At 38.1% G+C, this 14083-nt stretch overlaps 1 protein-coding gene across 8 annotated transcripts in view; it reads left to right on the top strand.

Annotated features, from left to right (window-relative positions):
• Positions 1–14083, top strand: part of RalGPS (Ral GEF with PH domain and SH3 binding motif) — a 385336-nt gene that overhangs the window by 263119 nt on the left and 108134 nt on the right. For all 8 annotated transcript variants that reach the window (XM_081744128.1, XM_081744133.1, XM_081744127.1 and 5 more), the window contains one exon: positions 3820–3931. In XM_081744128.1, the coding sequence (XP_081600254.1) occupies positions 3857–3931 (75 nt within the window). In that variant the 5' untranslated portion in view covers positions 3820–3856. The remainder of the gene's footprint in view (positions 1–3819; positions 3932–14083) is intronic.

The raw sequence follows: 14083 nt of genomic DNA, 5'->3' as shown, positions 1-14083 counted from the left end.
GGTAGACCTAGTTTCTTCATTATTTGCTCTTAACATCTTTTTACTGATAATTTAAGCCCGGAACAGTTGAAGTAAGTAAATCCATAAACTAGGATGCTATAGTTGAAAAATGCAGGGGTGTATAGTACTTTTGCGCCACCCTGCATTACATTTTTTTGATGTATATATGGTGTTGAAAATATACTTTTAAATGTGCAGGACATAATACTGCTGAGTAAGAAGGGAATTTTACATTTAATGATAAATTCTTTACGAGTGAGCAAAGTCAATCTCACTGAAAAAAAAATATACATGATTCCCTCGAATGTTTTTCTTCTAATTGTACACAGTATTTAAAAAATATAATCAGTAAATGTAATAATTTTATAAATAAATCATCCGTGAATGGCAGACTAGTAGCTCATTTTTCCTATATGTAGTTTTTTTTTTTTATGTTACAATTTCAGTTCTTGTGTGTATGTATATGCGTGAAATTTACTTACCATTCAGGAATTTAAGTTCCTTTTCATTTGTCAACTTGTCCCCGAAGGCACATTCTAACCCATTCATCTAACCTTACTAACTGGGATCATTGTGGTGGTAGAAGCAGGTGGCTAGTTCTCTTCTCTGTGGTTCAAAAATTATATGGAAAAGTAATTTAACGACCTATAATGGGATGGATTGGAGGCTGATATTTATGAAATTAAATTTGTCCCATGGTTATGCCTTTTAGGCTGAGAGATGGATGGTAAGTGAATGATAATGGAAGACGTGCTTTAGAATGATGTTGTGAAAGGAAATGGGCGTACCCCGAGAAAACTCACTCTGTTGTCCACCACAAATTTGGGCAAGGATCGAACCAGGGACCACATGCGCTCTACCACTGATGTACCGTGCCCCCCCCCCCTCCCAGAATGACAAAAATGATGAAAAATTACCGAAGCTTACGAAGAAGAACGAAGATCATCGAAACTTAATAAGAATAACAAGAAAATGACTAAGATTTAAATAAAATGACCTACAAGCTGAAAATTGACAAAACATGCATAAAAATGCATTTTAAAATAACCATACTTTGTCTCAGAACGAAATCAAATGCTATGTGTATTTCATAGACATTACATCCGCGATAAAAAAAAAAAGACATTTCACTAACTTCCGCCCTCTACATCGTTTTGTTCATCTCAGATCTTTCGATTGTTATATGTATCACCTTTGAACATTTTTATCCTGTTCAACAGTAATAATATTTTTATTTTAATAACTAGCTTCACCAAAATATGCAGAATATTAGATTCCAAGAAACTAAAAGGAAGTGAGCGCATCATATAAAGATGAGAAAATCTGTTCGGATTTCTTCAATTCGACACACCTACAACGGAGTTAATCTGAGAAACAATTCAAAATAAACAAATAATTGTAAGTGGATATGTCAACCGTAAACCTGTAACAATGCAGTTGATAAACAATGCACGTCACAAACATCTCTTTTTTTTTCTCTTTTACCATCTTCATATCTTCTTTTAACTTTCACTTCCATTTCACACCCACATTTCTTAAATTGACGTAATTTTCAGCGTCTCAACAGATTTCCACACAACAATGGAACACTTGCCAGACAGCGTGAAAAGAATGACGAAGAAGAGCACCGGGACATGAAATGTTTACGTGTGAGAAGGAAACTGTGTATTTGCCCCATATTTTTGTTTCATTATTTAAAAAAAAAAAATGTTACCGCTAATAACAATTCGGTGAAAATTGTTTAGGTCAGTAATTTTTATTGTTGCTTTGATAATGATATTCTATAAAACTAACTTCAAGAACAACTGGAGCGATAAATAACTTTGTCTCTAGCGATCAACTCTCAAACGAAAAAATGACACTTTCACATCTTTGTAATGGTCAGGTATTAACAATATGTAATGTATTCATAAGTATCCCTGAAGTCCTAATTTAAAGAAATAACAAATACTATAGTTAGTATGGGCTGACAATGTGTTGTTCTCCGTGTATGTACCCTAAACTGCACTCTTCCGGATGTAATAAAGTAGAAGTGGTGATAGTGTTTTGTTGTGAAATTGAATGCAATGTGGAATTAATATTTGGCATGCTTGAATCACCTATTGTTTGAGATTATTTTTTCTATCACGCTTCAGCACCTGCATATTCATTGTTTAAGGTAAAAGTTCAGGTTTAGTCTTAACGTGTTATTGCTTGTGATCGAACGTGCATGTACATATCTCTAAATATCAGTAAGTAAGGTTTTTCTTTTTAAAATATTATTTTGCTAGGGAACTAGGAGCATAACTGTAGATTCCATGAAACTAGAACCGTGTAGATAAATGTGTAATGAGATTCGCATAAATGCCGCAAGTAGAGATGCCGAAATCAAAGAAGAAAACACCATTACAACTATGTAGCTAGTTCTCTGTAGAAAAGGTAGTTGTGATGTATGATTTTAGGAACGTGAATTTACATTGCCATATTTTTACACTGTAAATGCAGGATGTGCATTGTCAAACAAAATCTATATAAATGAATAATTAAATGAGAATTGAAAGCAGGATTCTAAACATACCTGTAGTAAGTAAATTATTTTATTTTATTCTTTATAAAAAACTTTATTTACTAGATCATATTCAGTAGTAGATACTTCAGGCACTTCAGAAGACCCTTTCCAACACCAACTTAATCAGTGTTTTGGCATGGGTTAAACTATTGAACTGCCGGTGCTGTTAAGTAAATAAACGATAATCAGGTATGTATAGGATATCATGCAACTCTGAGTTTGATGTTCACGTGATTGAATGTAATGTACAGGGTGTTTTAAAACAAAACAGACAACGTTTGGGAGATGGTTCCTGACACCAAGATAAAACAAAAAGTATAAACTAACCTGGGTGCATAAATGCTTCCTTTCGGAGTTACAGGCTGCCAAAAACATGAAAAAAATGAAATTTAAAGGTCCGTTGTTCCAAAACTATGAGACCTACCATAGCCGGGTCAAGATTTCACTTAGGAACTAATATGTGCCCTATTCAAATATCTAATTTGCTTCAAATTATTTTGAAGCAAAACTATAATGTGAGCTGTTTGCAATGCAGAAAATATATGTGAAGCTGTAATAGCGTCAATCTGTTGATACGCTCGTCCGACAGTAGACGTAAGAGTAACAAACAGAAAATGCAGGTTTTATATTTTTGATGAAACTGTTTTCATTTCACGTCTTTTCCGTCCCTTCTTTTTAAGGGGAGGGTGTATTGGCATCCTGAAAACAGCAACAAAAGAATGTTCTGAAGAGATTTCTGGGAAATGAGATCACGTAAGTATCCAACATACAGAAGTAACATAGCAACAACGTTGCTTCAACATGGCCAAGTTCCAAGACCGATAATGGCCAACTTGAGTAGTAAGTAATATGCCATGCAGAAAAATGCATATTTCTTCAAAAGTGAACTCAAGTAAGGCAAGTGTGCAACTTAGAAGTTGCAAAGCTACCACGTTTTACTGTTCGTAGTTTACAAATGCATCAGTTCATGGAAACTGTTTATTTGCGTGTTAGAAGCAGGACAACACCGGAAATCGTCTGCTGTACACAATTGGCGGGAAGCAGCATGAGTCAAAAGAGACTCAGTGTAGTGATACGTATTTCCTGTCGTCATTAGTCTACTTATTTTCCTCGTCAATTTAATTACCACTTGTTAATATTACTTGTAGCATAGACGCACAAGAAAGAGGTTTTCCTAAGTATTTGTTTACCTATCAATATGTTAAAAGAATTCTTGTAGAATAGCAAAATATCCGTATATTAAAGTGACTGTATATTTATTTTTCTTTCAGGAACGAAATGTTATGACAGAGGGACACCGAACATAGCATGGCCACAATGAGATACTCTGAGATTCCACGGGATGTCTCATGCGACAGTCTTGCTGCACTTCGAATCAGTGAGGTAATTGTTTTAAAAATATATTATGCAATTCTTATTAAATACTAAAATGCCCATCTGAATGTAAAAATATCCCGACCACTTTCACCAGGCAAAGCATACGAGGCTTCCTTAACCAATATCTTTTTTTTTATTTATTTTTTTAAATTTTAATGTCAAATATATTCTACACACAGGGCCGTATTTACGCATGGGTCAAAATAGGCCATGGCCCAGAGCCGCAGATTTTAGGGGAGAGGGTGGCAAATTTCCTCGGACCAGCTTTTTTCGTACTCTTGTTCAGGAATTTTCAAAAAGTTATTATGGATGCCCATACGACTATGACACGGAATTTTCACGTTTGTAAACATCCAAATAAGAACCTGTTTGGTAGAAGGAGGCAATTAATGTTGTAGTTATGAATTAATACGTATTATTTCTATTTTTCCTGGTTGACACCGTATTCTGTAAACTAATTTCAAAACCTTTCTATTGTTAATTAACTTCTAGAATTACCTTCAGTTTCAAAGGTCATCACCCATCCCCAACAGAAGTAATTTGACTTTCATTGTTGTGACAAACTTGTCAATGGGTGTCCCATAAAAAACGCAACTTTTGGAATTCCCGCCATTTCTGTTCTAGTAAGTTTGTAGCACTGAACGTTTACACGGTTTTCATCTGTTGACTTCGTGGTTAGTAGTCACAGAGCTCCGAATAGTGCCCGATCATGTTTTCTGTACGGGTAGGAATTGAGCACTTCCGACGGAACAGCTGTTGTCAAAGTGAAAATTTATTACAAATGACGTCAGCACTCCATTCCTACCCGTACAGAAAACAGACGACGATCAGGCACGACAAGATGAAAACCATAAAGACAAGATGAAAATCCTGTAACGTTCAGTGCTGCCAATTACTGGAACAGAAATGGCGGGTATTTCAAAAGTTGTTCTTTATTGGACTCCCTTTATTACTATTACACAGATCTTATCACTTTAGTGTCAAAATCAGCCGAAAGCGCAACACTTGCGTTATCAACATTTGCGGTACTATTCGAAATAACTTATTCACCTTCCTAAGGGAATATTTTCGGGTGTTCAGTTAGAGAAAAAGAACACAGTATCAACTGCTACAAAATTTTATAACACTGGTGTAGCCAGCACCTTGTTCCAGGGAAAAATAACATGAAGTGTTTTTTAAAGGAACTTGGGCCCTTTTGCATACTAAAAGCAGACCAAAATCAACTTTCATAATATGCAAGCATTATTAACTCAACATGCATCCAAATATAAGGACTAATTATACAGAAAAGTGAAAAAAAATACTAGGATACGTTGTAGACACATCCGAAAAGTGTAAACAAATGCTTTTTTGTGATTGGCCGAAACTGGACAATGTAAACAAATCCTTATCTTTGGTCAAACGCCTGTCCATATTTAAAGAACTTCTAGAAATATTATATTTGTGTGTGTATATATATATATATTTTTAATATAACTTTTATTAACACTTTTTCAATATCTACAGATAATTATAATGGTAGATTAAGGCAACTTACAATCACCATAATAAAAACAATAAACAACGTAGCTTCTCTTCTGAAACAAACAAAAAAATTACTCCAACTTTTGAATGTGTGCCGTTTTCCTCAAGAATTTCTTGACATCTTTTGAGGCTACATAATCTTTTTTTTTTTTTTAATTCTTCCCTTCAATTTTATGTAGTGACGTTGTCTAAGTTTTCCTTCAATGTTTAAAAGTCTTCTTTGATATAGGTAGTCGCTGTAGTTTATTTATATATACTACACCAAACAGTATACTTTAGGAGTTGGCTTACCTATTTATGATTTGAGTCTGTAGTTCCACCTTCAACAGCATTATTCTTTCTGTGGTCTTGATTCAAGCAGTTCTACACGAAGATGTCAATGCTGGTATTATTTAACCGGTATTATTACTTAACCACTGTTCTACAAGAGAATGTAAAAACCTTCCAAGTCTTTCGTGATGTGATGCATCTTTAATAATAGAAAACCACCCAATATCGATATCTTCTATAAGGAGAACTGCTAGGGCAAAACACATTCTGAGGCAGAGCCTCACCTCTGGAACTGACTTAGTCTTTTATGAGTCCTAATTCCCAAATCTTCCTCCACAAGCACTGATTAAAGTGGAAATTACACCCACTAATGTGCGTTTCCTGGAACAGTGTTCTTAGAGATGTTATTGATGTTTGCTCGAAATATAATTTGCTTAATTTCGGATTCCAATCATAATATTAGCCTTCACCAAATTGAAAAACTCTGTCTTACCATCTCTTGCTGGTAAGAGGCCGAATATCAAAGGGATAGTATTTGTTTCCTCCAAGTTCTGTTCCCGTTCTTGAAATTTCGATACTGTCTGTACTTAAAACCCTGATTAAAAAGAAGTGCATGGTTTATTACTGTGATACTTCCCATTGGGTGGCCCGCGTGATCTTTTCTTATACAGGGGTGCCCACAGAGGGGGGCTATGACGCAAACTGCGTCATTGAAATATTTGGGGGGGGTAAAAATCTATATAAATATGTTTGAGAGGTTGTAAAAATTAATCGAAAAGATTTTTTCATGGAAGAACACCTACGGATAGACAATTGGGGGGGTGCTTCATGGACATAAGGGGGGGTGGGCACCACTGTCTTATACAGGGTGTTTAATAAGTAATGGTCATAAATTAAACCGTGGATAGTACACGCCAAAACTAACAAAAAAGTCTTAGTAAACATGTGTCCGCAAACGCTTCGTAACGGAGATAGGGGCTGTCGAAAGTGTGGGAAATGAAGGTTAGAGACGAATATCTCAAAAAGTATGAATCGGACAGAGGGCGGTCCAATGAATGACTATCGAAGTCAGACCTGCGCTATGCAGAAATTCATGGTTGAGAACTCTGCAATGCGCGCGCAAGGAATTCCCCAAAGAAGCGGAGGGATTCCCGGGAAATTGTCCAAGGAAAGGGGGCTCGAGATGAACATCGAGGGCGAGTCTATCCACCAGTAATTCATAAGTCGTGGTACCAGGTCGAAAACTCGAAAAGATACAAAATGGCGGACAATGTTTACGTGCCGTGTGTGGTTGCATAACCAGCAGGAAATGAGAGAGGCAGTCGAAGAAAGGTGGTGGTGCATGTTGTGAACTACTTCAGAGCACATTCTTACGACGAATGCACAAGTATCGAGTAGTCCTTTACTGTACCAATACCAAGGTAAAACAAACGATGCGCGAAAATGAATGGAGTGGCCGAAAGGAACACTGGTAGAACATGCAAGCCCGCTCAACGTCTGAATAGGGGTTGCAACAGACGTTGAGCTCACTTTGGGTGCATGATGTTGCGGGTTCAAATCCTCTGAAGTGCCCACTGAATGCAGTGGTTCTGATCCCAGATTTTCCAAATCGTAGGTCCCGTCCTTCGAAGCTCCTAAGCTCGTTTAAAGCAACAATAACTTAATCAACCGAGCGCCTGTAGATTGCTCATTATTTGGTTCATCTCTTGTACGTATACGTAGAGAAAAAACTGTGCACGCAGTTCTTGTCAATCAGCTGGTAAGCCAGGAAATACGGAATGGAAGAACAGTACATTGTTTCCATTACAGACGTGAATTGGAAACACGCTTGCCTTTCCACGTTTGTTTATGTTGCCTGAAGGGTTCTGCTACAGGTCTACATGCTTTCGTCCTACCGGAGTAGTCCCTTGGGAGAATGATTCAGAGTGTAGAGGTTCGTTGTATTCACTTTTCTTTCTCGCCTACAGTGAATGTAGTAGTTCTGTGTGTTGAATAGGTGTCAAATGCGCGTGCCTTTACAGTGTTGTGGATGTACTTACTTCACCGTATTGCGGGGAACAGTGCAATAGTTTCAGTAGTGTTGCAAAGCCACGGGGCTTCTATTTGTGCAGTGTTAATTAGTGCTATTACTGTGTTGCTAAATTATTGTTTACCTTGCCATTGATACAATGTACAGTAATATTGAGTATGCTGACAAGCACTTTATGTACGGCAAAGCAAACGGGAATGCGGTAGGGGCCGCTAAGTTATATCGCGAGACTTTCCCTACGAGACAACAACCAGAAAGAAGAACATTCATCAGAATACATCAGCGGCTACGAGAACACGGGAGCTTTATACATTGTTCCAGGTCGGGAAGGCCAAGGACAGAATGTACCTCTGAATTTGAAGAACGCGTGCTACAGCTAGTGGACGAAAACCCAGGAACGAGCACAAGACGTGTGGGACTTGCCGAACGCGTATCCAGTGCTCTCGTGTGCCACATTCTCCATGAACAGCAGTTGTGCCCATACAATCTGCAACGTGTCCAACCTCTGACACCCACAGTCTTTCAGGCGAGATGCAGTTTTGGCAGTGGCTTCGCAGACAAATTACTGGCAATCTTCATTTTACTGATGACATCCTATTTACTGATGAAGCACAATTCACCCGGGATGGCATTGTAAATTTTCACAATTCTCATGTATGGGCCCCTGAGAATCTACATGCAATAGTGGAGGTAGGACATCAGCTTAGGTTTTCCTTAAATGTTGGGTAGGACTCTTAGGTGATCAGTTCGAAGGACCATTCTTCCTTCCTAATTCATTAACTGGGATCTCATATTTGCGATTTCTCTAACACGATTTGCCGCGTCTACTCGAAGATATACCTCTCGATAGGCGCCAGCGACTGTGGTTTATGCATGATGGAGCGCCAGCAAATTTCTTTAACCGTGTCAGAGAACATTTACATGCCCGATTCGGACGAAAGTGGATAGGACGTGGGGGTCCTATTGCTTGGCCACCACGCTCCCCGGACTTAAATCCTTTAGATTTCTTTCTCTGGGACCATGTGAAATCGCAAGCTACCCTTGTTGCAACATTAGAAGACCTTCGAGAAAGGGTGGAACAATGTTGCGGACATATTCAACAGGATGCCGACATGTTATCACGAGTACGTGGATCTTTGCAAAGACGGGTACGAGCATGCATTCGCATGAATGGACGACACTTCCAACATTTACTTTAATGATAGAGGTAAGTTAATTTCTCATGCATCTCTTCTGTGGTTACACATCTGGGTATTTACTGTTTACCTTATGATTAATACTGTACACATTACCAACATGACGATTTCTGTTTGTTGATATGGACAAACACGACATGTCCATCATTTTTTGTTTGTTGTAATACTCGAATGTTGTCATGCTCGAATGTTGTCATGCTTTTCCCATTGCAATCCAGTTTGCGTATATTCGTTACGTTAACTGCTTAGCACATAATGCTTCATCAGTGCTTTGCATACCGTTTGATTTACTTAAGTGCTGCCACACTCGTACGTATGCATTAGTTGTCGGAATTGTTCCTGGAGCCATTTACAACGTACATCACCACACTTCGATTGCCTCTTTCATTTCCTGCTGGTTATGCAACCACACACGGCACGTAAACATTGTCCGCCATTTTGTATCTTTTCGAGTTTTCGACCTGGTACCACGACTTATGAATTACTGGTGGATAGACTCGCCCTCGATGTTCATCTCGAGCCCCCTTTCCTTGGACAATTTCCCGGGAATCCCTCCGCTTCTTTGGGGAATTCCTTGCGCGCGCATTGCAGAGTTCTCAACCATGCATTTCTGCATAGCGCAGGTCTGACTTCGATAGTCATTCATTGGACCGCCCTCTGTCCGATTTAGTGATGAGCGCAAGAGTCTTGGTCTTGCAGTTTTTGCAAGAGTCTTGCATGCAAGACCAAGACCAAGACCAAGACCAAGACCAAGACCAAGACCAAGACCAGGAATCCCGATGCAAGACCAAGACCAAGACCAAGGAGTGCAAGACCAAGACCAAGACCATACCTGCAAGACCAAGACCAAGACCAAGACTCTTGCGCAAGAGTCTTGCACAAGTACCAACACTACTTGAATTTTTTATAGAATGTAAAAAGGAAGAAGAAAAATCATTACATCTTTCACGTGAACTTCTTGGCTCCAGTAAAAATACCGCCGGAAATCGGTTGTTCACGAGACGTCCGACAGCATAATTCTATGAATTGTTACAAGCTATAATAACTTCAGTGTCTGATTTACTTTGGTCATCATTTGATCATTCACGACGGCCCATGATTGGATTTTGGGAAATCATATGAAGAATAGTTGTGTCCATAAGAAGTGGATAAGCAAAAATAAACTAGAGCATGTTATAGACACGGTAGCTCAGTGGCAGAGCGTTCACCTTTGGTACATGGGGCCCTGGTTTGATCGCAGCTTGCGCTATGTGAGCTTTTTTGGTGAACAAACACCCTGTGCGTGGGTTTCCCCGTTTCCTCGTACTTTCTTCATTCCACCATTTCTCATCATCACTGTTTCCCTTAGCTTCAGTGTTATAATCGTGGGACGTTAAAGTAGATATTTAATTCCATTTCAAAAACATATGAATGGTGTTCTTCTTCCAAAACTAACGGGAAATGTAGCATTGAACATCGGCAATTCCGTATACCATAGGTGCCGACTACATGGATATGGCCTTGGCTCTGAGGTTCAAGCATCCGTTGGAAATTTTTAATGTGTACTTATAAAATTAATATTGAAATAACATTTTCATGACATTGACAAAAACTTAGCGCATGTGACCGCAAGTTTGATTTCATAGGTGGATGCTTATATGTTGAATAATTGTTTATCAATATAACTTATAGCCCCCTTAAGTATACGGCATATCTAGGATTCAACGATATAACATTATACAACAATAAATAATCTATATTCACAACTGAGAGTGATTTCGTACTTATTTCAAATAACTTGAAGTTTGATGCCGTTGTTGTGTATTTCTAATGTAGGTCAAAAGTATTTATATAAATTGAGTATATATATATATATATATATATATATATATATATATATATATATATATATATATATATATATATATGTATGTATAAAAAGACAGACAGTTGAGTCGTTTTCAGTTTTCACTCAAATTATTCTAAAATATTGGGGCAGCGGTGGCTCAGTGGTAGAGCGTTCAGCTCTGGTGTTTGGTGTCCCGCGTTCGATCCCAGCCCCCGCCAAGTGAACTTTGTGGTGGACTACACCATGTGCGTGGGTTTCCTCGTGGTTCTTCCTTTTCCTCCCACTTTCTTCTTTCCACCATTTTCATTCATTTTTCATCATCACTGTCTCCTTTAGCCTAGCCGGCATAATCGTAGGACGTAAAACTCACAAATTTAATTTCACTTCATATTCTAAAATATTAAGAGGTTTAATTATTATTATTTTAATTTGTTCTCTCTTTTTTGGTCAATATTGCAAAACTTATCATCATCGTCATAATAATAGCTATTCTGCCATTATTGGCAGGTCACTTGCTGCAGCTGAGAAGCTTCGATGATTGTGGTCCTCAGCTAGTCTCTTAGTCTTAACGTAGCAATTTTCTGTCTTAATATCTTTCTTCAACTACGATCTCCTTCGCCCCCTCCCTCTAGCACGTCCCTCATAATACAGTTCCTCCTCAGCCAATGTCCTCCTCTTCATTACATCTAAAATCTTTCTTTTATCCCCTACTGCTACTATTTCTAAAACCTTCGCATTCGTTTTCCGTTCAACTCAGCTGATTCTCTCCTTTTTTCTCCATGCCCACATTTCGAAAGTCTAACTGTTTCATCGTTTTTGCGTATGTTCTTTTTCTGCCCCATACAGTACATATTAGAATCAGTAAAACAAAATTTCAATATTTAATTGGGAGATTGTTCAATACAAAGATGAGCTAATCGTGGTAGGAAAGAAAAAAAAATCTGACGCCTTTAGAGTGTAAAAATAATTTTGCAATTTATGGTATTTCAGTAATTTGTGCCGTCTTGGTTTTCTTTCATGCGTCTCACTGTCAGGGATAGCCTCCCCAGTTTGGGAACCAGTGGAGTATTGGATCTGTTAAAACATATAAAAATATTACGAAATGTTGTGATTTATCTTATAAGTAGTGAAGCGTGATCACCCATTGAAAAAAAAAAGTAAAGGTCATCGCCTATGTTGTACAGTATCATCACACTTACACGAAGGTAAAATAGGCCCTATATTACATTTAGAAACATACATTGTATTTCCCTCACTATTAACGCAATGTAGGATTTATTATCCCTTATATCCAGAGTAAAATTTACTTATGAAAATCATAGATTTCTTAAAAGCAAAACTTGCAAGACTCTTGCAAGCAAGACCAAGACTGGGTGTGCAAGAACAAGACCAAGACCAAGACTAGGTGTGCAAGACCAAGACCAAGACCAAGACCGAGGGTTCCACTGCAAGACCAAGACCAAGACCGCTTGTGCAAGACCAAGACCAAGAACAAGACCACCCGGGTCTTGGTCTTGGTCTTGCATTTGCTCATCACTAGTCCGATTCATACTTTTTGAGATATTCGTCTCTAACCTTCATTTTCCCACACTTTCGACAGCCCCTATCTCCGTTACGAAGCGTTTGCGGACACATGTTTACTAAGACTTTTTTATTAGTTTTGGCTTGTACTATCCACGGTTTAATTTATGACCATTACTTATTAAACACCCTGTATATCCATAACCTACCAAAATCAATAAATCAGAATGAATCACATAATAGTAGGCTGTTCCATACCCATCTTTATTAATGTATTCATTCTAATTTAGATTAACGGGGCTGAAATGGATGATTTTGGAGTACGTTTCGCGGTGTGTACCGCAAATGTCCCAGAAAAACTGGTTTTCTGGTTGTATCACAAATGTCCAGTACCGCAAATGTCCGGGAAGGGCGGTATAATGGCCCGGTGCAGCAAAAATGTTAAAAGCAGCTCTGCCTACATAGTCTCTAGAACTCATTCGATTTTGACAAAATTTAGAGTGGAGCTAAAACCTTGTGTTGATTAGCAAATATGTGAAAAAAATTCCGTAACATGGCTTTGGTTCTCGAATTACGAGTTATCGAAGTTCAAGTTTGCACTTAAGATTTAAAATAAACAATCACTGATAGCTTGTTCAGATTAATAATTCAGAAAGAAATATGTGAAACAAATATTTTTGTTAATCTATGAATGTCAGATTAATGCAGTGTGTAGCTGTAATTGAAAGATTTGCTAAAGGACACTTTTTCTGCAACCCGGAAACTCGACTCACAGGCTGAATACAAGGGAAAATAAATATTTTTTCATATTTTCATGACAGTTAATTCAAAAAACGAAAAAGAAAAATAAAAAAAAGAAAAAGAAAAAAGCTCTGAGAATTTACGTGATTTCATTTTTTAATGTTTTTTTCTTATTTTAGTAACTGTTTTTTGTAATTCATTAGCATCCTCAGTGATTCATTAAAATATTACTTTTTATAAAAAATTCAGAAATGTAAGGACCACAGTTAACTTTTTAACTTAAGTCTTCGTTCTAATTTTAAATAACCTACATTCATTTTAAAAAAGTAATCTTAATCTGATGTGTTAATGTCCTGCTGGTGATGCTAGTAGCGAAACATTCTACAGTAAGAAAAGCAAAATGGACATGACGTAAATTCCTGGAGTTCTTTTGTGTAAAAAAAGAAAATAATGAACCGAAGGTTACTTGGTTCCGGAAATAGTAAATACACTTTTAATTCAAATTTAAACATGATGGAAAGGCTTGTATTCAAAATGTTCAGAACTTGCACGAATTTCAGTAACAACTTGACCAAAGCCCAGAGGTTATCAGAGTCTTTGATATTATTATTATTATTATTATTATTTTGCGAAAAATAGGGATATAACACAAGGAAGCTCGTATTAAGTTTGTGTTAGTTTTAATGGAGGTTATATATATTGACCCATGTCCCCCTAATTTTTGTATAAACCATAGATGTTCATTTTAACTCGTCCTCACTCACCCTCGCCCTCGCAGTAGCAGTTGGCCCTCGCCTTCGTTCACCCTCACCCTCGCTGTCGAAACTTGTCCTCGCCCTCGCGCGCCCTCACCCTCGCTGTCGAAACTTGTCCTCGCCCTCGCGCACCCTCGCCCTCGCCGCCAAAACTTGTCCTCGCCCTCGCGCACCCTCACCCTCGCCATCGAAGCTTGTCCTCGTCCTCGCGCACCCTCGCCCTCGCTGCCGAAACTTGTCCTCGCCCTCGCGCACCCTCGCCGTCGAAGCTTTTCCTCGCCCTCTCGCACCCTC

This window comes from Thermobia domestica, chromosome 17 (assembly GCF_964235325.1).
Source record: "Thermobia domestica chromosome 17, izTheDome1.hap1.1, whole genome shotgun sequence".
Taxonomy (NCBI): domain Eukaryota; kingdom Metazoa; phylum Arthropoda; class Insecta; order Zygentoma; family Lepismatidae; genus Thermobia; species Thermobia domestica.
This window is presented reverse-complemented; position numbering and strand designations above follow the sequence as displayed.